The 22,866-nt window shown below is 38.6% G+C and overlaps 1 protein-coding gene across 1 annotated transcript; it reads left to right on the top strand.

The window, feature by feature from the left end:
* Positions 1-1,425: 1,425 nt before the first annotated feature.
* DNAJC25 (DnaJ heat shock protein family (Hsp40) member C25) lies at positions 1,426-21,720 on the top strand. Its single transcript, XM_058694565.1, has 4 exons — positions 1,426-1,834; positions 15,047-15,199; positions 17,493-17,963; positions 20,499-21,720. The coding sequence occupies exons 1-4, from the start codon at positions 1,502-1,504 to the stop codon at positions 20,619-20,621; spliced, it is 1,080 nt and encodes a 359-aa protein (XP_058550548.1). The 5' UTR covers positions 1,426-1,501; the 3' UTR covers positions 20,622-21,720.
* The last annotated feature ends 1,146 nt before the right edge of the window (positions 21,721-22,866 follow it).

The raw sequence follows: 22,866 nt of genomic DNA, 5'->3' as shown, positions 1-22,866 counted from the left end.
CAAATTTGAAGGTATCATTTTGCTACTTAAAATTCCACTCTGGCTCTCCATTGCTCTTAGGATAAAAAGTAACTTCTTCGACATGGAATAAAATGTCCCCTCACAATCTGGCTGCTTCTGGTTTCATCCCCTTCACTCCTCATTCCCATCCCAGTCCTATGGACTATATTTTATTTCTTGAAAAGCTTCATGTTCTCTTCTTGCCCGCCTCTTTCCCCTTCTTGGTACTTCCTTCACAACTCCCTTATCCCAAAACTCCCTAACTCCCATTCCTCAAGTCATCCTCTATTTGTCCTTCAAAGTCAGTTTAGATGTCCTGGAATTGACCCTAACAATTGACCCTGGCTCTAATAATTTCAGCTTAGGTGACTCTCCTATGTGTTTCATTAATTCTCTCTCTCTCTTTTCTCTATGTATGTATGCTATATATCATACATATATGTGTATCTTTTCTTTGTTTCATTTTCTTAAAGGAAATTATTATATCTTAAAGTTTACTTATTTTCTTGTTTATTGTCTGTCATCCTCCACCAGAATATATGTTCCCTGAGATCAAGAACTTTTGTCTACCTTACTCACCACTATGTCCCCAGAGCCTCCAACAGTGCCTAGCTCCTATTAGAGACTCAATAAATATGTACTAAGCGAATGATAGAAACACATTTTTTGAGGCAAAGTTCTTCATATTGTTGTATAGTCCCATGAAATATTTGGGATACAATTACACTAAGAAATTATTTGTTGTGTCAGAGATTCAAATTTAAGTGAGCCGCCTGTATTGTTTTTCTACACCCAGAACACATTTGGCAATATCTGGAGACATTTTTCACTGTCACGCTCAGATAGGTGGTACTACTAGCGTGTAGAGGTCAGGGCTGCTAACCATTTTACAATGCATAGGCCAGCCCTTTACTTGGCAAATACTTATGTTGTCCAAAATGTTACCAGTGTGGAGGCTGAGAAACCCTTTAAGGGTCCCCAGCAGGCAGAGAGTGACTAGAATCTCTAAGTTCATCTTCCTTTGGGAAAGACAGCACGGGACTGGTGAAAGGAAGGCGTCTGGGGCTCGGGACTCGCTTTAAAACCCTGTGCACACATCTTCACGGCGATAACCAGACGGTAAGAGAGCCAGACTACCAACTGACGCAGCTGAACTAAGGCTGTAGAAAAGATCGCGTGTGAAGGGTACCGCGGACGTTACGTAAAGCGCTCTGCGCACACTGGTTACGTGCGACACTGAGACATCCTTTAAGTCTAACAACAAATCCTCCAGCAGCTGAGGCTAGGAAAGCGGACAGCTGCATACCGGAAGCGGCCTGGCGGATGAGGCGTCCGTCTCCCGTAGCAACGGTCGCGAAACGAGTGCTTGTCGCAGCAGTGCCCAGTGCGCCTGCGCGGAGGCGGCGTTTGCTGATGTGGAGTTAGGTCGGGGAGGCGGAGCCCGGCGCACGGCGGTGTGCGGCAGAGGTGCTGGGGTGGTGGAGCAGCGGCCGAGGCCGGGATGGCGGCGCCGCTCGCTCCGCGCCGGGGAGCCGGGGCTGCCGGCCGGCGCTGGTTGGTGCTGCTGCCGCCCCTGCTGCTGGTGCTGCTGCTGGTGCGGCCCGCGGGGGCCCTGGTGGAGGGGCTCTACTGCGGCACGCGCGACTGCTACGAGGTGCTGGGCGTGAGCCGCACGGCAGGCAAGGCAGAGATAGCGCGGGCCTACCGCCAGCTGGCCCGGCGCTACCACCCCGACCGCTACCGGCCTGAGCCTGGCGATGAGGGCCCGGGACTGACGCCGCAGAGCGCCGAAGAGGCCTTCCTGTTGGTGGCGACCGCCTACGAGACTCTTAAGGTGAGGTCTGGGGGAGCAGATGGGTTGCGAAGACTCCTGGCCTGCGGAGCAGGGTTCTCGGTGACCCCGACTCCGGTCGCGGCCACCGCCACGACTCCTATCTAGGATGTTCGCGATTTCCTACGTGGCCCCGCGAAAGAACCCATACGGCTCATTGACAAAGATGGGAGCCCCCTCGGGCCTTGGGGGACAGCCCTCTCCTTTTTTGTTACAGTTTTGCAAAGCTTTGGGCATCTAAGGATTTAGTGAAAGCGCTTTAAAAACGTGTAGCTCACACTTGTAAAGCAAGGTAGTTGTTATTACCAGGATCTGTGATAGAACACAGGAAAGGTCTCCAATATTGAATGACTGTGATGGCGCCAATTTGACATGACAGAAACTTGATTTCTGGGCATGGTATTAAATGTGCCATTTAGCGTGGGTTTACGGATCTAGAAAAACAAAACAATGAACAAGCAGTCAGAAGACCGGATATTTGACTCTTGGCTCCTACACCCCAAGTATGACCTTGGATAGTGACTCAATATGTCACAGTAGCTGTTTCTTCATATGCAAAATTAAAGCCGTGATACCTCCTCAGAGGGTTATTAGGAGGATTGAATAAGTGTGAGAAATCCACTGTATAGGACCTGTAAATAGGTGCTTAATGACTTGGGATTCAAGACTCTGAGAATTTTTGACAGGAAAAGTTTGTGAATATGTGTGTAGTCATTTGACAAAGGCTTTATGGAGCCCTTTGGGGATGGGGAGATTTAGCCTGATCCTGTTCTCTTCTCCTACTGCAAAAATCAAACCATATAAGGAATCACAAGTGTAACTCCTATTGGATGGAAGTGTAACTGCTTCAAGGGCCCCATCATGCAAATGTACCAGCAATTTACAGCAATTGTAAGGTACTTCTTTCCAGCCTTAAAAAAAAAAAATATATATATATATATATGTATATATATATATACATATATATATATACATATATATTATATATATGTATATATATATATTTTTTTTAATTTGAGAGATCACGAGTGTGTTTGCGGTGGGTGGGGGTGGGGTAGAGGGGGAGAGAGAGAGAAAGAATCTCAAGCAGGCTCCACACACACTCAGCTCTGAGCTGCCCTGCAACCCTGCGATCATGACCTGAGCCGAAATCAAGAGTGGAGTGATCAACTGACTGAGTCACCCAGGCGCCCCCCTCCTTTTTTTTTTTTTTTTTTTGGAGTCAAAGTTTTCCATGTTGCTATGTTGTCTGCTTTTAATGACTACTTTGGGTATACTGTAATTTAACCATGGATTATTTTTATAGATTAGCTTCCCAGAGCTGAAAATACTGAAACAAGGAGTTAAAGGCTTTTCATTCATGCTTTCCAGAGCAGTTTATATAATACGGAGTCATATTAATGAGTGTGTGGAGTTTGCTAAATTATGACTAGCATTGTTGAGATTGTAATTCTTACTGGCAATTAACTGAAGAATGAGTGGGGCATGGGGAAAGTGCAGATACCAGAGGGTTTAGTTGCTTATTATTTAGGATATAGAGTGATTGAGGAAAGACTTCCCAAAAATGGGAAAGAACTTCTCCATCCAGGACAACCCAGCATCTAAAGCCCCAATCTGTGTTTTTCTGCAGTGAGGAAATCTAGTGGTCCAGACAAACAGGCAGAAGGACCTGGTGGCATATAAGGAAGCACTGGAGGGATGGAGGACTTCCAGAAGAGAGGGCAGCAGAAACACTGGCAACTGTTGCCTTCTGCTGGGGTTGGAGATGGTTTGGCATGAGAGTGGTGAGCATGTTAGTAAACGAGAACCAAGAATGAGAGATGGTAGATAAATTCTTGCTGGGAGGAACCCCAAGATTCTTAACTATTCTTGCCATTTTCTTGAAGACACATATTTGGAAGCTGATTTGGCAGATCTGCATTGGTTGCCTCTAAAAGTTTTTACCCCTAAAGTTTAGGGTTGATTGGTTAGCTAATGAAAGCTCAATGAAATGATTTGTGCACTTTTTGGCAGTTAAAAACTGGTATGTCTGGAGAAAGTAACACTTAATTTTTTTTCAAGTTTATTATTTATTTATTTAGAAAGAGCAAGTTGGGGAGAGGTGGAGAGAAAGAGGGAGAGAGAGAATCCCAAGCAGGCTCCCGCACTGTCAGTGTGGAACCTGACATGGGGCTGGAACTCATGAACCATGAGATTGTGACCTGAGCCGAAATCAAGAATTGGACGCTTAACTGACTGAGTGACCCAGGCACCCCAAAAGTAACACTTTTAATCTTGATTCCAACAAGAGGTTTGCAATACTACAAATGTCTCCAAACAGGAAACAATTGGAGTTGTGCTGATGGAGGAGGGAGTGAGAGAATGTGCAGTAGTTTCCCCAGCCCCACTCAGAGTTACTGTCAGAGGAAAGGGATGTCTAGGGATGGTTTGGACCCTGAAAATCAGACCTAGCTCAGCTCTATGAAAACAGTTTTACAGTTATAGAGATGGCCTTCTAAGTGGAACACTTCCAGAAACTTTTCTTTTTCAAACGTCATTGCAGATTCCCTCTCCTGGAATAAAGAAAAGGACTTTGATTTGCTGTATGTGGAAGTTATTAAAAACAAACAGGGTGGTCAGGTTTATTTCTGTCATAAAGAAAAACTGTGAGTAAGCAGCCAGAGAATTCATTTCTGGGTAATGCAAAGATCTAGTGAACTGGGGTCATCCAATTTGGACAGCTTCAGCCTTCAACTTATCCCTTTGAGGCAATGGGGATGTAACTACTACTTGAGTTATATCTGTAGGCTAGAATCAGGGCTTGTGAGGGATAAGAGGTTCACATGGCCTTTGCTAAGAGCAGATCAGATAGAATAGTGGGAGGAGTTGGTAGGTTCCAGTGGCTCTGGAATAAGGAGATGCAGAAGCCTATCTAGAATTCCACATATCATCTCATGGAGGTAGCAGATGCCTACCTGGGACCACTTCTTTTCTGTTTGCTAGTTTTGGTATGCACTGTATCTTTCTCCATAAAGAATAACAGTAAACCCTGTGAGAGGTGTACTTATGTACAAAGCCAGCCAGAAAGAGGGAGGGACTTGGGAAGACTGTGTCCTCCTTCATAGCCATGTGCAATTATTCCTGGCATATGGAAGAAGTTGATTTTATATTTGCTTTGTAAAATGCACAGGTAGATTCCATCTTGAAACAGTGTATCTAAAAGAAATTTTTCGTTTCTTGAAATCTGAAATGATTACTTATAAATTCATTGGAGCTAGGAGTCTTTTTTCTTCCCCCATAATTTTTTGATAACCTTTTGATTTCTCTTATTATTAGTCTGTTCAAGTCTCTTAATATTTTTAATATATGTGATATAAGAAGCTATATTATATCTTCATTATAAGCTTATAGTGGTTTTCCATCAAAACTTCTAATAACCAAGGATCTCTGAATGTTGATAATAAAATACATCACCAAAATGGGAACTTATACTTGTGAATTCTTGTGGATTTATGACTGAAGTTGTCTTGGTCAAATAAATACCTCTTTGAGAGAGAGAGGCTTTTTAAGATGGTGGTTGTTAAAAAAATAAGTACACTAACAGGATTTAAATACAGTTGGTAAGACAGGAGATACCACACTTGGTCATTGTTATTTTAGCAACACAGATTCTACCTGTGCACAGAGATACTGAGGAAAACCAGAAAAAGAAGGATGGGTAATTGTGGATGGCGAAGGCACTGGTCAGATGCTTTCATCAAGTCATGCTTAGTTCACATTTTCAAATAACTTAAAAATGCAGTTCTCAGCAGGACTTCAAACCATTATGATTTTACACACTGTGTTATATTTGCTTCATCATATAAGCAAAGTTAAGACAATGAAATAGTATTTAGTGTATTCGACTACTGGGATTCAGGGAATTTGTGGACTTTGGAAGTTAAGTAAATGGACTCTCACTTGCTGTGTCAACATTGAATCTTTTTATGTGGATATAGCACTTATCACACTGCACTGTAAATATGGAGTAGCCCTCCTTTCTTCACTAAACCATCTCCTTGCCTTTTTGTATGTATATCCATGGAACCTAGCCCAGTGTCTGGCACATCAGATAATGAATGTTTGTTAAATGAAAACTCATATTTGGAGATAGATTCAGATTGAATAGAAATTGAAAGTGGATTTCTGACATTGTGACATTGTTATATGAAGCCTACTTTGGTATTTTACCCTAAATTAACTGTAGTTTTAAAGAGTGGTATAGATAAAGTAGATTGGGTGGCTATGAATGAAAAGTTCCCACATGAGAGAAAATGCACATCTATTTCTAAGGATAAATTCTGGTTTTTTTGAGTGAAAACATTAACCCTTTTTGAATATAGATAACAATTAGATGAAGTAGATGGAATACAGAAGGCATAGAAGTAAGCAGATGAGGGAACAGGTGGAAAGAATGCACTTAGAAAATGGGAAAATAGAATTTGACACCATTTTGCAAAATCACAAAAGAACAGAAAAGATCTTGGCAGTATTGCCAAAAGATCTTGGCATGAAGGTTATCTGATAAGGTAGGAGATCTGTAGTGAGAGCCTTTTACTACTTTAGCCTTGTCTTGGCAGGGAAGTCACAAGAACACTTTAGTTTTCTATCAGTCTAATTGGTGTAGCAGAACTTTAGCACTTAGGAAGAATTGGGCATAAGGGGGGGATTCTGAACACCCTACCCTTTTATGTGACTGTTTATTGTTCTTCCTTAGTTTATTCTCTTATTCAGTCCTTTCTGTAACTGGTACTGAGGGAGGCGCTGAGGGAGGAGACAGTAACAATGAAGAAGGCACAGTTCTTGCCTTTAATCTTTTTTTTTTTTTTTTTTTTAATTTTTTTTTTCAACGTTTTTTATTTATTTTTGGGACAGAGAGAGACAGAGCATGAACAGGGGAGGGGCAGAGAGAGAGGGAGACACAGAATCAGAAACAGGCTCCAGGCTCTGAGCCATCAGCCCAGAGCCTGACGCGGGGCTCGAACTCACGGAACGCGAGATCGTGACCTGGCTGAAGTCGGACGCTTAACCGACTGCGCCACCCAGGCGCCCCTTGCCTTTAATCTTTTAACATAACAAGGAGACAGGTACTTATTGTGTGGTTATTATTTATTTAAGTTATATAATGTGTAGGTTATATTGCAGCACTGAGAGGACACAATTATTTCTTCTTTTGGGGATTGGAGAAGAATGTACTCTTTGATCTGGATCTAGAACAGTCACCAACAGTTGACAGTGAAGGGATATTTTTGGTAGACGGAAAACCTGATCAACAAAAACATGGAGTCATGAGTATGGAAGACTCATTCCAGGAATGAGATCTAGTTTGGTAAGGTATTATAATAGTATTTTCTCCACCAATGATCACTTTTATTATATTTCTCTGAAGTACTCTTTGTTTTGAGGAACAATTAACTGCACTTCTTAGAATTATTGTTTTTCTTTCCTAGCATCTATCCAGATTAATCAATCATTCATAATAATTGGGTATTCATAAAAATAATAAAAAACATGTATATTTTGAATACAGTTGTGATGCTGATAAACAGCCAACTTAATTAAGCTTGATGGCAGATAGTTTTCATTTTACATGTCAACTTTGATTGGTTATGACTCCCTGAAACACTTGTAAAGGTTTTGAGATCTTGTCTGGGTTTAGCGAGAAGGAAGGAGGACATGTTCGATAGTGATTTCTCCCATGGGCCCAGAAGAAGGGTGTGGTACCTTATGCACCACACACACGATTTCTGCTGTGAGTCCGTAAGTGTTTATTTTTTACTGATCCCTTAATTTCAACTGTTATTCCCTACTTATGGCCAAGACTGACTATATACCAGATATATTTAATTTTAGTTCTGTGACTACCTGACACATGATGTTATCAACACCCAATCAGAGCTTTTGATTAACACAAAAACTACTGAGTTGATAGAATTCTGGCCAGAAACTGAGCACTTGAGATTTTAATTTAGCCTGTGCAGATTTATCATGGGTAAAAAGAACATTTTGAGATATTCACAGCACAGAGACCCTTATTGCATTTTTCACAGATTTTAGAGGATCTACTACTTTTAGGTTAGAAGCCTGTCAGGCATATGGTAGGGAGATGTTTCAGGAGACTGGAACATAGTTTGGGATCAGATGATGAACAACCCTTTATTCCGTGTTCAGGAATTCGAACTTTATGTATCGAATAGTTACCAGAGGTTTTAAAGAGGAGAAATAACACAACCTGATGTTTCTCTCAGGAAGAAAATTCTGAGAATATTGAGAATGGGTTAGGGAAGACGGGGAGGTTTTTGACTGAATTCATTTCCACCATTTTCTGGAATTTTGTCATTCTTCTTTGGTAACTTGAAAATCTCTTAGTTGGTTCATTTCACATTCCTTTCACTTAATTTTGCTTCTTTCAAAGCTACTGTCACATCTTTCTTCTTTTTTCACTGTTGGCTATCTTTACTTCCTCATCTCCTTTTCCTTCCAGCTGCCGTAGACTGATGTGTATCAGCACACATACTGGAATTGTTCTTCAGGTGAACAGTGGTGCTCTAGGTGTCAGATCTGAGAGCTGCTCTTCCTTTCTCCCTCCTGGTGTGATCTGTGGCATTTGATGTTGCTGATCATATAGTTCTTTAAGCTGTTCTCCCTAAACACCCTCAGTGTTATTCTCACCCTTTTCACCTGTCTTTCTAGTCATTTCTTTTCAGTCTTTATAATCTTTTCTTCTGCCAGCATCTTAAACATTGCTTTTCCTTAGAGTTCTATCCTTTGGGTACTCTTTTTTCTTTTTGTTTTCTAATCTATTCCTGGTGAAACTCAACTACATCTGTGACAACTCTAAAATCTGTGTTCTCTAGGTTCATATTTTCAGTTGTGTCTCATTTTGTAGAATAGTTACCCAAAATTAAACATTTGAGAAGTCAATCTTGTTATGTTTGTTAAAGCATACGTTTTAAAAGAGGATGTAATTATGACTCATATAAACACAAAATGAACATTGTCAGATTTTATTTAATTAATTAATGAAGGAACCACTAAGATATTGAAATCAGTTCAAAAGAGAAAAATTGCCACACATTCACGAACAGGGAACACTAAAGCGCCTGTAAAACTGGCCAGTATGACAAGGCAATAGTCAGTTGTATTCCATTGGACACAATTTATCTTTCTGTGAAGAAGAATTATCTGCATTACTTCCAGTTTTCTACATGTTACTTCTGTCTCTATAAAGGTGCAACCCTTCTTCAGGAATAGATAATCCCAGGAGGCTCCAAGAATTGAAAAGATTCCAGTAATTTTTTTCTTCCTTTTTCAGAATCTTCCATTATTTTCTCTAGCATCTTCTCTAAACTTGATATCCTGTTCTTTTTTTTTTTTTTTAAGCTTATTTATTTTGAGAGAGAGCAAGAGTGCATGAGTAGGAGAGGGGCAGAGAGAGAGGGAAAAAATCCCAAGCAGGCTCTGCACCATCAGCATGGAGCCTCATATGGGGCTCGAACTCTTGAACCATGAGATCACGACCTGAGCTGAAATCAAGAGTCTAATGCTTAACGGACTGAGCCAGCCAGGCACCCTCATTCCATTCTGCACAATATTGTCAGAGTTAGCTTTCAAAAATAAACACTTCTACTTAGTGGTATTGTTCTCATGCTTTAAAACATTTTGTTTTTGAATAGCACAGACGATACTACTCTAGCACTTCAGCATGGCATACAAGGTCCTCTCCACGGTTCTTATCCAAATCTGTCTTCCTGGGCACATTTACTATACTTTCTTCCTAAATTTCCCTACTGTGCAACCTTCGCTGAATCCATTAAATTCATTGATGCTTCTGTACTTCAACACTTGATGTTACCTGTGGCTGGAACAGATTTTACACTGTACTTGCTTTTCAAGATCCAGTACTGACTTCTTCTCTGCTGTGGTTTCTGTTACCAGTGGTCTCAGGCAGAGTCAGTCTTTTCTTCCTTAGCACATCAAATTGCATTTTTCTTGCTAGATTGTTCTAAATGGAAGAGTTCTTGAGACCAGGACGTTATCTTATTTGTCTTTTTATCCTCCTTTGAATTGAGCACAGGCTTAATGCCCCATGTAATTATGCCCCTGATTTGGAAATAACCAAGGTTTTTAAAAGCTCAGGTTACCAAGTAGATGGTGATACTATACTATTAACTGACACGGAGGGACAGATTTGCATGTTTGTTTTGAGATAGTTATATTACATTTAGGAAATGCTTAGGAGATATTTGAAAATAGGAGGACACAGGAAAAGCAAATCCGAGTATCACTAGTATGTAGGTGATACTGCAAATCGTGGAAGTTGTTGAGGTCACATGTGGCAAGAAGAGAAGACATGGGAAGACAGTGGCATAGTGACTGGGGTCAGGAAGCAGGGAGAGAAATGAAACTGACAGCAGTGAATTTCCTTCCTCTGTAGTAGGATGTAATGGCCTGGATAAAAATGTAGGAACAGATGTTATTTTTTTTAAAGGATCATTTGTGTGTGTGTATTTCTTTTAAAATGGGATTAATATATATTCTTAAGAATGAACAAAAATATTACTACGTTTTTTTAATATACTATTGATTCCTGGCCTTTAACATCCAACCTAAAATGGTTTCTACTATCTGTGTAACAGAAAAATTTTAATGTATAAGTGGCTGCAATACAAATTATTGCAATTTATGTATATTGAGACCAAACAATTCATTATTTCTTCAAGGGCAAGAACATAATATATTTTTGCCTCTGGGGAGGTGGGGGGGGGAATGATCATTTTCATAAGAGAAGGAAGGATTCAGTGCTTTCTTTGCTTGTGGGTTTCCTCTTGTTCACTTTTGATCTAGATATTGGTGGTTCTGTTCCAGTCCTCCTGCATATGCCCAAGAGGATTGGGAGTGGAGTGGACACCAGCAGAAGCACCATTTTTTCCTGTAGAGATTAGAAACAAGGAGCTTATTGCCCTGCTGGTCAAGGCTCAGGACAGAGAGGAGGAAGAAACAAGTATAAAGGTTTTGGTTTTGGAAAGAAGTTGGAATCTCCTGACCCTGGGACCTTAAGATCCACAAAATTGCTGAAAGAAAAAATACTACCTTATTGAAAGGTAAGACATTAAACTGTTTTAAGGTTTAAGCTGTTTTAGCCACAGTAGCATATTTTCATAAGCTATGAAATCAAGCAGTCATTTCTGCTAAGCCCAAGTTTTTGTGAAATAATCACCGGCCTTCCTGGTGAGATGAAGACCTGTGTATAGTGAGGGAGAGCCTTTACAAAATTTTACTCATTTTTTAAATGACACTTACTGAATGCCAGGCACTATGGTAGGCCTTGGATATACAGAGATTAATGTGTCACCCTACCTATCTTTCAGAAGTTCTCACTCAAGCAAAAGAAAAAACGAATGATTACAATGTGATAAGTGCTATAATAAATAGGTCACATATGTAATAAGAGTGTCCTAAAGGATTAATAGGAGCTCATGAGGTTGGAAGAAAGGGATGGGCATTTAAGGTAGAAAGAATTATATGTTCAAAGACATAGGTATGAAAGGGCATGCTGTACTGGAAGAACACACCAAATTTCAGAAATTACTATCTGATGTTTGCTATGGGCAAAAGAGGGGCAAGTGATGAGATGTTGCTAGGTAAGAGTGCACTAGTTATGGGGGCCTTGTTGCATGTCAAGAAATTTTAACTTACTAGCCACAGGGAATCACTGGAGATTGAGGACTGAGTTCCAGGATGGTGGGAGAAAAAATAAATATAATGGTTTTAAAATATGTATGTACCTGTAGCTTTCAATTGGGTCTCAGCCTCTTGTGTTTTCTTTTTTGCTAGTATTCCAGGTATCCTTGCTAGTATTCCTGGTATCCTTTTTTGCTAGTATTCCTGGTATCGTTGGTAACCTAGTATTCTTACTAGGTTGATTCTAAACTTTGTAGGCTACTAGAGAGTAGAATTTTGACTTAGACTGTTGAAAACTAACTCTCCAATTTGTGCCAACCTTGAATACCTTCTAAGGTATATTATGCATACCTCAGCCTAAGATAATTTTCTTCAATCTGGAGAGAAAGCTGTAAACCTAAGAGTAAAGATTCTGGCTGATTAAATCCTATAACAAGGAGGTGGCCAACCTTTCTTGTCTTTAATCGTGACAAAAACGGGGTCATAAATTTATGGTGACCCCAAAGAAAAGAAAACCATCCCGTGAAGTCAGACTTGATCCTGAAACCTTTTGCAGGAATTAATTTGAGGCCTCATTAGAGGGCTCTGAATAGACTTCACAGGCTCTGGTTGCAGCAGAGAGGCCAGACACAAGGTTCAGATTTTGGAGTGGCTGGTTGCTGGAACATTAGTTGACCATCCTATTAGAAGAGCTCAGGACTCAATGAAGTAAGTCACAAATTTAGGGACCAGTGAGAAGATGGTGACCGTGGTAGAAGATCTGGGTGAAATGTTTGAATAGGGATATCTGCATTCTATGGATTGTGACCTTCACTAAGAGAACAAAGACGAGAGGATAACTGTTGGACCTATGACATTCACATAGCAGATTTCAGTCACACTCAAAGACAGTGCTGTATACTTTAACCAAGAGGAGTACAGTCAGGCTGGGCAAAGGGCTCTGTGTAGATAATGATGCTGGCTGGAGTTCTTTAGGAATCTGATCAGTGTGGCAGTTAGTTTCAAAACTACTACATGTAATCAAGTTGGAGCAAGAAGAATTGTGTTTGAAGAAACGCATTTCAAAAGGCATCTACCAAGATTGGGAGGCTGAATGAAAAGTCAAAGATTTCAGGCCAAAAGCAGAACATTTCTATAAAATTAGTCCAAAAAGCAAAAACTAGAGGGAGAATGGAAAAATTCTTAAAAGATGCCTTAAAGTACTCAAAATGAGATACATCAAGATATGTGGGTTTTAGTCTTCAGAGCTATCTGTATGACCTATAAAGTTTTGCCCTTTTTAGGTTAGAAGCTATAAAATATAATGCCTTATAGAAAGAATGATGGATTGACAGTTGAGGCATGTGCCAATTGCCACAAGAAAATCTTTTTTTTTAACAGAAAAGAACATTCAAAGAGTGAATTTGAAAATAAAAACAGCCTGAACTCAGCCCTCTCTAAATAACAGACAGTTCTCATACTGGGCCTCCAAATAGTGTGGTAGAGTAGACTTTAAATATATTTAAATTTCATTATACTAGATACTAGTTTATTTGGTTTCAGATTCTAGTCAGAGGTAAAAAATAGTTTGAACGTACTGAATCTAAGAGAATTGTCACTGAGAATGTGCTCAAATTCACAATTCTTATTAGAAAACATATAATGATTTTAATGGGTACAGAGGAGATATTGCCATTAGCAAACTCATTTCAAATCTCAGAAACTGCATGTTGGAAGGGTCAGGAGGTCCTGAATAGACCCCAGAGCCTTCATCTGTGGTAAAGCACTAGGTATGGATTTTGAAATGCCTTTAGTTAAGAATTTACAATTTTATGAATATTAAATAATTAATGCTAGAAAGACAGCCTCTAGGTTAAATAAGATGTTTAATTTTCATAATGGTTTCTGTTGTACTCCCTCCCTTACAGAGAGTAAAGAATTTGTTGTGGTTTTATTCTTTAACGCTCTTTGGACATAAGACAAAATAGGGGGCGCTTGGCTAGCTCAGTTGGTAGAGCAAGCGACTTTTGATCTCTGGTCATGAGTTTGAGCCCCACACTGGGGGAAGAGTTTACTCTAATTTTTTTTTTTTTAATGTTTATTTTTGAGAGAGAGACAGAGCATGAAAGGGGGAGGGGCAGAGAGAGAGGGAGACACAGAATTCGAAGCAGGCTCCAGGCTCTGAGCTGTCAGCACAGAGCCTGACATGGGGCTCAAACCCACCAACCGTGAAATCATGACCTGAAGTCGGACGCTTAATCGACTGAGCCACCCAGGCACCCTGAGTTTACTTTTAAAAAAAAGAAAGACAAAATAGGTTTCCTGTGTGATAAAGAAGCAAATCATAACCCTGTGTAGAGTTCTTCAACCTATGTAGCTCAGTAAGAGATTGGCATTTATCTCTATTTGAAATTGATTAAAATTAGAGGTTTTAAGAAATGTTTTATTTGTGAACATTCAGAGCAGCATTTCAGAATGCTGTAATTTTTTTTTCAACGTGTTTGTGTAATTAAGAAAGATCTAGGGGCGCCTGGGTGGCACAGTCGGTTAAGCGTCCGACTTCAGCCGGGTCACGATCTCGCGGTCCGTGAGTTCGAGCCCCGCGTCAGGCTCTGGGCTGATGGCTCGGAGCCTGGAGCCTGCTTCCGATTCTGTGTCTCCCTCTCTCTCTGCCCCTCCCCCGTTCATGCTCTGTCTCTCTCTGTCCCAAAAATAAATTAAAAAAAAAAAAAAAAAAAGTTGAAAAAAAAAAAAGAAAGATCTATATGTTACCTTATTTATGAACTGGGCTGTGATAATATAATAGTAAAATACTCTGTATTTGTAACATGTTTTTTATAATGTTGTATCACTTGATGTTTGAAATAACCCTGTAAAATTAGAAGGGTAGATATTATCTCTGTTTTACAGATGAGGAAGAGTGAGGCTCAGAGAGGCTAAAGATTTCACTTGAAGTCACAAAGTTAAACTTTTTACCATTATAATGCATCAGTGTTTCTTGGAGATGAGCATAATTCAGTTTTATAAGGCACAGACTGGCTTTGTCTGCTTTTTGTTGTCTTAATCATTGCTTTCAACAGAAAACTTTCTATACAAGGCTGGAAAATGATGGCGAATATCTATAATAGAGATAAACATTTGTTCCTATGAATAATTATTGAAAGTAGGTATCAACATGTTCTGAAGTTAAAAGAACGTGACAACATCCTTATTAGCACCATAACGCTGCCTAAAACATCATGGTTAATTGCTATTAAAGTGTTTTTATTTTTTCAGGAGGACTAACAACACTTACGAATTTGGAGAGATTACTTTTATTATGCTTTATACCTAATATTAAAGTTCTAGAAACAAATTTATGTGTGCCTTTGAAGAGTGGTGGGAAATTTTTCATTTTGATAGTTTCAGTCCTTTTATTCAGATTAATCTTACATGATTATAAAATTCTGTTTGACTTAACAGATTATCTGTTTGACTTAACTAAGTCTATTTAATGAAATGTCCTATGAAATTGAGTATCTTGTTATTTTACAGGATGAAGAAACACGAAAAGATTATGACTACATGCTGGATCACCCAGAAGAGTACTATAGCCATTACTATCATTACTACAGCAGGCGCTTAGCCCCCAAAGTGGATGTTAGAGTTGTGATTTTGGTCAGTGTATGTGCTATTTCAGTGTTTCAGGTTGGTATTAATGGAGGTGTATGTCTTCGTGTATGTGTTTGAGTGCACATTGCCTGGTACTGGGCATTAAAACTGAATTAGAAGTACCTTTTTTTTTTTTTAATTTTTTTTTTTTTTAATGTTTATTTGTGAGAGAGCGAGCAGGGGATGGACAGAGAGAGAGGGAGACACAGAATCCAAAGCAGGCTCCAGGCTCTGAGCTGTCAGCACAGAGCCGGACGCGGGGCTCAAACTCATGAACCGCAAGATCGTGACCTGAGCCAAAGTCAAACAGTCAACTGACTAAGCCATCCAGGCGCCCCTAGAAGTACCTGCTTATAAAGTTTATACTTATAAATTCTTATAAAATTTTACTTGCAGTTGAGACTAATTTTTTTAGACTAGAAAAATAATTCATTTGTTCAACCAATCGATAACATTGGAATCATTGTAAATGGGAAATCCAAGAAATTAATGATGAATGTCATTATTTAACTATAAAAAACTCAACAATAGATCTTTTTCTCATTGTTCCATTTAGAGTATTTCCCCCAACAGCCAGAGTGAATGTTAACCTGATTATATCATTATTTTTGTAGGACTTTTCAATGATTTCTCATTAAATTTAGGGAAAACCTGAACTTTTTCTTTATATTTTAAAAAATATTTATTTATTTTTGAGAGAGCAGGAGACAGAGAATCGCAAGCAGGCTCCACACTGTCAGCAGAGAGCCCAGCATGGGGCTCGAACCCAGGAACTGTGAGATCATGACCTGGGTTGAAATCCAGAGTCGGACCCTTAACCAGCTGAGCCACCCAGGTGCCCCCCAAACCTGAACTTCTTAATGTGAACTAGTAAGTCTTGGTGGCTATCCACAAAATGCCAGAAGTGCTTGCCATTACTATAACAACCAAAAATGTCCCACACATTTCCACTGCCTGCTAAGGGCACTCTTGCTTAGGCTGAAAACTACTGAAACAGATTAAAAGAGCTGTAGTAACTTTTCATGTTCTTCTAAATGTCACAAAAATTTAACTTCAGCTTGAAGTGAGTTTTTCCTACTATTCTTAAACTTACCACACCTGTTATGTTCTCTAGAGGAAAAGAACATGTCAAATGATTAGAATGAAGCAATTTGCTAGTCTGAAAACTGCTGTTCCAGCTTAATTCCCAGAAATGAGAGTCACTTTGTATGACAAATAGAAATCCTGTTGAAAACTAACGTGTATTTTAAATGTATCCGCTTTTGCAGAAGTATTTTCCCTTCAAAGGGGAAAGCAGGGATAATTTTACCTTTGTGTTTTAGATAATGTGATATCCTAGTAACATTTCTTTTCCTTAGTCCTAATAGATTGCTACTATAATATTTCAAGATATTATCGGTGTAACTGCAATATTCATTCAGTAAAACAGCAAATGAAATGTGTGGAATAGTGAGGAGTAGGGCTTTTTCTGACAATTAACAAAACACTTTGTATATATTTACGAAATAAGTTAGATGTTTTACAGTCACAGTCCGTGTGTGTGTGTGTGTGTGTGTGCGCGCGCTTAATGTTTATTTAGTTTTGAGAGAAAGAGAGATCATGACCTGAGCCGAAGTCAGATGCTCAACCAACTGAACTACCCAGGTGTCCCAGATGTTTTCCAGTCAAATACAAGCTCAAACATATTTGAATCTTTTACTTCAGAATATAATGAGCATTGCTGTGGTATGTCTAGATGGCTTAGGAAAGAGATGGGAATGAATATAGTTGCCTGTGTCTATATCCTGTGATCTCTTTTTTAAACAAGTTCCTCACTGGCTAGTTTTGCCAGTTAACTCGTCCTCCAGAATGTAGATCACAGTCTCACAGTCTTAAAAAGAGAGAGAGAGAGAGAGAATTTTTTAATAGTGATCTAGGGAAAGTCATTTCATAAAGATGTGAAATGAAAGGTATGGTGTGATTCCATGGATTTATCTTCTGATCTTGGTTATATCCTGTCTGAATTAATGGCTTTTTGGCCCAGCTCAGGGCTTATTTGATTTATCTAGCCTGAGATCCCATGTACATGTGGGTGTTATTCAATTTTATCTTTTACTTACAGAGAAAGATGATTGTGGTCCCGATTTTTTTTTTTTTAATTAAGTTAAGCTCTATGCCAAGCTCATGACCCTGAGATCAAGAGTTGCATGCTCTACAGACTAAGCCAGCCAGGCAGGCACCCCTTGAGATCCCTATTTTTAATCAGAATGGCTTTGGATGGGGGGAAGGTGTTCACCAAGATGCACTTTGGTAGTAAAAATGACCCATTTTTCTTTGTTAAATATTCCAGTTTTTCAGCTGGTGGAACAGCTACGACAAGGCAATCAGCTACCTAGCCACAGTGCCCAAATACCGTATCCAAGCCATGGAGATTGCCAAGCAGCAGGGGTTGCTTGGAAAAGCCAAAGAGAAGGGCAGAAACAAAAAGTCCAAAGAGGAAATTCGTGACAAGGAGGAGAGCATCATAAAAAACATTATAAAAAGTAAAATAGATATAAAGGGAGGCTATCAGAAGCCACAGATATGTGATCTTCTCCTGTTTCAGATTCTCTTAGCACCTTTTCACCTGTGCTCATATATAGTCTGGTATTGCCGGTGGATCTATAACTTTAACATCAAAGGCAAAGAATATGGGGAAGAAGAAAGACTATATATCATACGTAAATCCATGAAGATGTCAAAGTCTCAGTTTGATAGTCTAGAAGATCATCAGAAAGAAACTTTTCTTAAACGGGAGCTCTGGATAAAAGAGAATTATGAGGTGAGTACTCTCTGCTGGGATTTTAGTGTTATCTTACTTTTGAAGTTAAAATTTGGTGTATGAGAATGGATCACAGAAATGCACTCCAATTTCTGAAATCCAAGATTTAAATAATAAAGATCCAGTTTTTATTGGAAGTGTGACTATATTTGGTAGTGGGACAATGGGTTTTTAACCTGTAATTTGTCTTAGAAGATGAACTTCAAATACTTTAATTGACTCATGCTGAAAATCTTAAGAAGGGTCTAATTTGTTGTGTTAAACTGCAGTGGGATAATATTTGTTTGCAAGGGTGTCACAACAACTTTCTGTTAATTGCTCTAATTAAAATTTGTTCTTCCCCAAATATTCTTTCAGTCATGTAAACTTAGCCAGAGATTAAAAAAAAAACAAAACAGAGAAGGAATAAGAGATGGAAATTTTGTTGAAATAACTTCATTTCAAAATAAATGAGCACAGAATCTTCTGTATAATAAATATATTATGAAAAGTTAACTTTTATTTTTAAAAAAATGCCTCTAAATTTTGGGCAGTTTAATAAATGCTATATAATTGTCATCTATACTAGTTACCTTGAAGTGAGCAGCTGCTTAGCTAAAGTCCTAGAGGAACTAGTAATCTCATAATGATATTATATTAGGTTTGGGGTAAAATTAATTGATGTTATTAAATATAAGAATAAAGCACAGTGATGGGGTGCCTGGCTGGCTCAGTTGGTAGAACATGTAACTTTACTTATTACTTATTTATCTACCTATTTATTTATTTATTTATTTATTTATTTATTTATTTATTTATGAGAGTAAGCGAGCACGAAAGGGGGAGGGCAGCACGAGGGAGAGAGAGAATCCCAAGCATGCCTGCACTGTCAGTGCAGAGCCTGCCATGGGGCTTGAACTCACAAACTGAGATCATGACCTGAGCCAAAGTTAAGCCAAAGACGCTTAAGTGACTGAGCCATCCAGGCACTGCAGTGGAGCATGTGACTCTTTTTCTTCCTATTTTTTAAAAATGTTTATTTTTGAGAGACAGAGCACAAGTGGGGGAGGGCACAGAGAGATGGAGGCACAGAATCCAAAGCAGGCTCCAGCCTCTGAGCTGTCAGCACAGAGCCCGACATGGAGCTAGAACCCACGAACCACGAGATCATGACCTGGGCCAAGTCTGAAGCTTAACTGACTGAGCCACCCCGGTGCCCCAGTGTGACTCTTGATCTCAGGGTTGTGAGTTTGAGTCCCACATTGGGTAGAGTTTACTTAAAACAAAACAAAAAAATAATACAGTGAGACCTTCTTAAGAAATCTGACGTGTGTTTGTTTTTTTTTTAGTTTCATAAACATTCCCTTTTTTTTTTTAAGTTTATTTATTTATTTGAGAGAGAACATATGCTTACACACACGTGAGCGGAGGAGGGGCAGAGAGAGAGGGAGACAGAGGATCCAAAGCAGGCTTTGCGCTGACAGCAGAGAGCCCGATGCAGGGCTCAAACTCATGAACCATGAGACTGGGGCTTGCATTCATGAACCATGAGATGATGACCTGAACCAAAGTCAGATGCTCAACTGACTGAACCACCCAGGCACCCCAACATTCCTTTTTATAGGTGGTGTCCTAAATAGATTTTACTGAAGGTAGGGTTCCAGTCTGAATTATATTTAACTTACTATGAATTGCCAGAATGTTTTCGCAAGTAGATGTAGTTAGCCTGCTTGTAAATAACATAAAAATGGAAAGTAACATACTATTTTGTTCCTGAATTATTTGAAAAGTTTTCTCTTTTAAGTAGGGTAAGCAGCCCAGTTTACAAAACTATATTTTCCATGGAGTACTGTCCTGGGCTGAATTATCATATGTTAATTATATGAGGTGATCTTCGTCATTACCTCCTAAAATTTGGTAGTAAAATCATTTCTTTCTACAATTTGATGAAACTGGTTATGAAAACTTGTCCATTTAGCTTCAGCTGACATCCATGAAGATTTTCTTTGTTCTATACCTTTGTGGTTTATTTAGCCCTCTTTGGGAACCTTAGTAAAATATTTTGAAAAACCAAAACTTCTCTTCGAAGATAAAAGTAGATGTAAGTTCAATTTGGAGACAAGTGTATATAAAAGGTCATTTTTTCCCTTCGTTAGCATTAACAAATACTGAAAGTCATCAGTTAAATTTTCAGAGTATTGTATTAAAGTAATAGTGTGATTCTTTAATATTGGATATTAATTGTGGAGAGGAAATGTTTACACCCTTTCAACTCAGCTGATGTATGATTTCAGTAAGGAAACGAATGTATTCTCAGGTTACAGAAATCGGTGACAAAAATTACTAAGTTCTTGTACAAATTTTTTTAATTTAACCCTGAATGTTAAGGTGCTTAATTGCTTAGTATTTTTAGATGCATGGTCTTCAGAAGACTGTGCACATTCACAGGAAACTTTTACCTGAAGTTATATTTGAAAAATATTAATATGCTGTAAAAGTAATGACACATGTTTCCCTTTGGATAGTAAAGTCATTTAGGGTTATTTATACTTACAGGTTTATAAACAAGAACAAGAGGAAGAACTAAAGAAAAAATTGGCAAATGACCCTAGATGGAAGCGATACAGGAGATGGATGAAGAATGAAGGGCCTGGACGGTTAACGTTTGTGGATGACTGAGGATTGCTGGAATGCTACTGTGCCAAACCTTAATTGTGACATTATTTTCATAGCTGAATTATTTTAGAATTGTAAAAACTGCTCCTCAGCAGTACTTAAAATTCCTCAAATATCTGATTAAAGAGAATAATGTAGAAATTTAAACTTTCCCTTAAAACTTTATATATAAGACATTTATGATTGTTCAATTTTTACAATCTATTTGTGGATTTTGTTAAATGATCTGACATGAAGATTTATTAGTTGCCATTTAAAATTTGTATCTTTAGTTAAAATATTTGACATGAAAATTTATTAGATACCATTTAAAATTTTTATGTGTTAAGTGTTTATTCTTTAAAAGTGTTTCCTTATTCTTTGTTCTAGTGCTACCTTTTTCTGCTTCCATGGCCTCTCATATTTTCACAAAACATAAAAAATTACAACAGCATTTAAATACACTGTGTCTTTAGACACGAACTTCTTCAGCAAAATGATTTCAACTGTCATGTCATCTTCATTACAGTCATTCTAGGATTGAAATATGTTCAAAATATCTCTCTAGGAGAGTCTTCTGCCAGAATGTGTTTATACTATTTTCCCCCTGTTGTACTATTCTTAATAAGATCAGAAACTCTCCAGGAGAGTGAATCTACCTTCATGTCCTTGTAGGATGATCTTGATTACAGTCATTATAGGACTAAAACTATTCTCAAACATTTTTCCAGAAGAGACCTTGTAAAAAGGTCTTTTGTACCACAGTATTGCTCCCCACACCCCTTCAGTTAAAGAAAAAAAAAGATGGAGCAGAAATAGTGTACTGAAAAGTTGTTCATGTATTATGAAGTCTTTGAGCCATGAAAAATCCAGTGTACATGAGTGTATTTACATGCATTTAAACCAGAAAGAGGAGGTGCATGGCTGTGTGCTGTTCTTTCAAACAATGAAATATATATGTTTTATACATGTGGAAGTGAAAGCAATTCACACATAATTTGACTGAAGCAAGTATGATACTGCATCAGAGTATCGATACACAATCATGGTAGTGAATCAATACTCCTGTTAAAGGATGTATCTCAATGCTTCATATTAATAAAATGGTTGCAATACGTCACAAGTTTGTGGGTATGACAATTTATATATATATATATATATTTAAGTTTATTTGTTTTTGAGAGAGAGAGAGTGAGAGAGAGAGAGCATGAGCAAGGGGAAGGCAGAGAAAGAGGAGACAGAATCCCAAGCAGACTCTGCACTGTCCGCGCAGAGTCCAACATGGGGGTTGATTGAACCCATGAAGTGTGAGATCATGATCTGAGCCGAAATCAACTGACTGAGCCACCCAGGTGCCCAAGGTATGACATTTTAAATCAAAGATTAAGGTAACTGCTTTTGAATCATATAGTTTTAAAAGAATAGTGTAGATAATAGAGATGCAGAGTCTCTGTAGCAAAAGTAAACTAGTGCTTTCAGGAGCTCAGCCTAAATGTGACATATACAAAGAGGCAAGGAGGGAAGGGTTTTATCCTTGTCAGTCGTTTAACCTATGAGTGAGGGCCTCAGTTGCCTCATTAAATGGAAAATTGGGGGAGGAGCTTAACTAGCTATCAGTAGGATCCTTTTACAGTTCTAAAATTCTGAAATATTTACATTTTTGTAAACTTTAGATAAAAGTGTTCAGATAAAAGTGGTTCATACATGTATTCATTTTTAGGAGGGTGGAGAAATTACAGAGCTAAATTATAGGTAACTATGTTTCAAACCTCAAAAATGCCCAACCATAGATAAATGTCTTTCAGAGATGCTGAGGTTATCTGCAGTTAGCGACCTCCTGTCTTAGAATTCATTATTATATTTAACACACAATAGTGTTTATCATCTAAGAACAGAAATATGTGCCATATGTTGTAGGGACCAAAAAGAAATATAGGTACTTAACCCTCTGTTAAAATTTCAAAGAAACATGTGGTATTCTAGGTACTTTTTACCTACTAAGGAATAATAAAAGGACTGGAAATGTTAGCACTCATAAAGGTTGGCTGATACAAACTGTTGGATATTATTTTTTTTATTATTTTTTTTTAATGCTTATTTGTTTTTGAGAGAGAGAGACACGGTGTGAGTGGGGGAAGGGCAGAGAGGGAGACAGAATCTGAGACAGGCTCCAGGCTCCGAGCTGTCAGCACAGAACCTGATGGAGGGCTTGAGCTCAAGAACCGTGAGAACCTGAGCCGAAGGGACGCTTAACTGTCTGACCCACCCA

This window comes from Neofelis nebulosa, chromosome 12, assembly GCF_028018385.1.
Source record: "Neofelis nebulosa isolate mNeoNeb1 chromosome 12, mNeoNeb1.pri, whole genome shotgun sequence".
Taxonomy (NCBI): Eukaryota; Metazoa; Chordata; class Mammalia; order Carnivora; family Felidae; genus Neofelis; species Neofelis nebulosa.
This window is presented reverse-complemented; position numbering and strand designations above follow the sequence as displayed.

Bases quoted from the DNA above. Each gene is read 5' to 3' on its own strand.
- DNAJC25 (XM_058694565.1), top strand. From the start codon at position 1,502: ATGGCGGCGCCGCTCGCTCCGCGCCGGGGAGCCGGGGCTGCCGGCCGG. The intron at 15,200-17,492 runs GTTGGTATTAAT...TAAATATTCCAG, and splicing joins GTGCTATTTCAGTGTTTCAG to TTTTTCAGCTGGTGGAACAG. The intron at 17,964-20,498 runs GTGAGTACTCTC...TTATACTTACAG, and splicing joins GGATAAAAGAGAATTATGAG to GTTTATAAACAAGAACAAGA.